The sequence below is a fragment of the Rhodamnia argentea genome, chromosome 4 (assembly GCF_020921035.1).
Source record: "Rhodamnia argentea isolate NSW1041297 chromosome 4, ASM2092103v1, whole genome shotgun sequence".
NCBI lineage: Eukaryota > Viridiplantae > Streptophyta > Magnoliopsida > Myrtales > Myrtaceae > Rhodamnia > Rhodamnia argentea.
Window position 1 is genome coordinate 9,165,071 of NC_063153.1, and position 2,132 is coordinate 9,167,202.

The 2,132-nt window shown below is 40.3% G+C and overlaps 1 protein-coding gene across 2 annotated transcripts; it reads right to left on the reverse strand.

Moving 5' to 3' along the window:
* Positions 1 to 585: 585 nt before the first annotated feature.
* Positions 586 to 1,534, reverse strand: LOC115753744 (60S ribosomal protein L39-like). Of its 2 annotated transcripts, XM_030692516.2 has the most exons (4): positions 1,441 to 1,534; positions 1,060 to 1,089; positions 842 to 945; positions 586 to 723 (listed from the first exon to the last, which is right to left on the reverse strand). In XM_030692516.2, exons 2-4 carry the CDS (start codon positions 1,060 to 1,062, stop codon positions 675 to 677), a joined length of 156 nt encoding a protein of 51 aa, XP_030548376.1. In that variant the 5' UTR covers positions 1,063 to 1,089; positions 1,441 to 1,534; the 3' UTR covers positions 586 to 674. The 2 variants fall into 2 exon arrangements, with proteins under 2 accessions (XP_030548376.1, XP_048133905.1); XM_048277948.1 differs by lacking the exon at positions 1,441 to 1,534 and having other exon boundaries at positions 842 to 1,086.
* Positions 1,535 to 2,132: the final 598 nt, after the last annotated feature.

The following is a 2,132-nucleotide window of genomic DNA, read 5'->3' on the forward strand; positions in this document are numbered from 1 at the left end:
CTCGACTAGTCATTTGCGACGGGTCCCACTGCCCACGGAGGAGCGAGGGAAGAGAAGGACGGGCCTTTCACGGCCGAGGTCTTTGGCATTCGGACGTGATTCTTCTTGATAGAGCCTGTGTCTTCTTCTTCCCTCATGCTCACAAGGCCTAGAAAGAAAAATTGTCCACGTCTATGTTGGTCTTGTCACGGAGGGCTGTCAATCTAGATAAAATTGACTAAAATGATTATATTGGCAAATCGTTAAAATGTTCAGCACTTAATTGATCTAATTGAAAGTTTATGACTAAATTGACACGAATGTGTAGCTTTTTGACTTGTTTGATGATTTTCCCTGAATTTGAGTGGGTTCAACACTCAAATTAAGATCTTAATAAAAGAAAAATAAGTAGTTTTTTCTCTTTTAATAAGGATAGATAATGTTATCTTTTTGTGCTTTTGAATGAGAGAATTAACATATGTATGCATCGGGATTGTCCACCTCCATGCAAATGCATATATGCTAGCAGTTACATCACGTCACTTATAATAAGGTATTTTCCCTTTTTTTTAACCTTATGCTCTTTCTAATAAGGCTAGATTTAACTTAAATAGGCAATAATTAAGAAAAGCATCAATGTCTTTCGCAACAACTGCAGCTCTAACCAAAGCAAAAGCATCTTCCATTGAAACACCTCAGAATCCAAGCTTGGTGCGGCGCCAGTGCCTGCGCTTCGCATTGTACCTGAACAACGATTTGAGGTGCAAAAGAAAGGAGACAAATTAGGCAAAAAAATAAAATAAAAAAGACAGATTTTTTGAAACATGACATGGACAGGGGCAACGAAATGAATGGATCGAACCTGATGGTGTTGCTGGTCCTACTGAGAATCCAGCGAGGGATGGGCCTGTTCTGCCTCATCTTCTTCGCCAACTTCTTCTTGATCCTGAACGACTTGTGCGACGGCTGCGATACAAAAGGCACCATTCTCATAAGACCGCAATCGATCTCTTCCCAAATCAACAATACAAAGCACGAAACTAAACTCGATAGAAAACTCAGAGAGTAAGAGGGAGATACCATCTTTGGTTCCTGATGAGCTGACGCGAGGTTGACGCAGAGGAAGAGATAATTGGAAAACGGCTTCAAAAGATAAAAGTTTATTCTGAATGATAATGATAATTTTAACAATGACTTAGGCGCCTATTTATAGAGAGGTCGCCCTTTAGGAAAGAAACAAGTACTCAAAATCAAATAACATAATTAAAAGATATTGATAATGGGAAAAATCTTCAAAACGAATCTGAAATCTCTCATCTCACAATAATCAAAGGAAACGATCTCGCAATCTTCTAAATCAACGTAGTCAATTTGTATTTTCTAAGATCTCGCGATCTTCTTTGATTTAATATGTTGTCCGCTCTTACGATGTACGCATTTGATAACTGTTCTACATTAGAGGTCCTGCGAGAGTGGAGAGGGGAGAGACCCAAAACCCTAAAACGACAATAGGAGTAGCGTAGACGCAGGGAACAAGGACGGTCTATACATACAAGGGCCTGATGGGCACCGAACCACCAAAGCTCGCTCGTTCATTCATCATGAAGAAAGCATTCTCACTGGCCCGTCACCATTGCTCGTGAACCTGATCGAAGGCCCATCAGGCTCGAGCTCCGTCCATGGCGACATCCTCTCTCATTCTCTCAAAGGCTATTTCGTCATTGCTTACATGCGGGCTTTTCAATGGCAAATTGACACAAATGATTTATGAATTTTAATACAACGTGTCACGCGGTCCATGAATTTTAAATTTATTCAATGCGATCCCCGAACTTTAGTATATTGTGCAATGTCGTCCCTGTGGTTCATTGACTTTTGATACATGTTCAATTGGATCCCCGGACTGTATAAAGATATTCAATGTAGTCCCTGAATTTGAATTGATAGAAGGGAAAATGGTTCATTGAACAAATTTACGGTCCAAGGATCTCAATACAGGGTGGTCCAAAGTTCAATGACCATTTATATGATTGGTCCCTGTTGAATCAATCCCTTTTGAAGCCATCGCGGAACATTTTCTGGTTGGACGTCAATGGGTTGAGTCGGGTTTCCATGATACTCGACCCAAAACACTAAAGGAATAAAAACCAAAA

Excerpts from the sequence above, each read along its gene's own strand:
- LOC115753744 (XM_048277948.1), bottom strand. The coding sequence starts at position 1,062 with ATGGTATCTCCCTCTTACTCTCTGAGTTTTCTATCGAGTTTAGTTTCG. Across the intron at positions 724-841 it reads AGGACCAGCAACACCATCAG|GTACAATGCGAAGCGCAGGC; the intron begins GTTCGATCCATT and ends ATCGTTGTTCAG.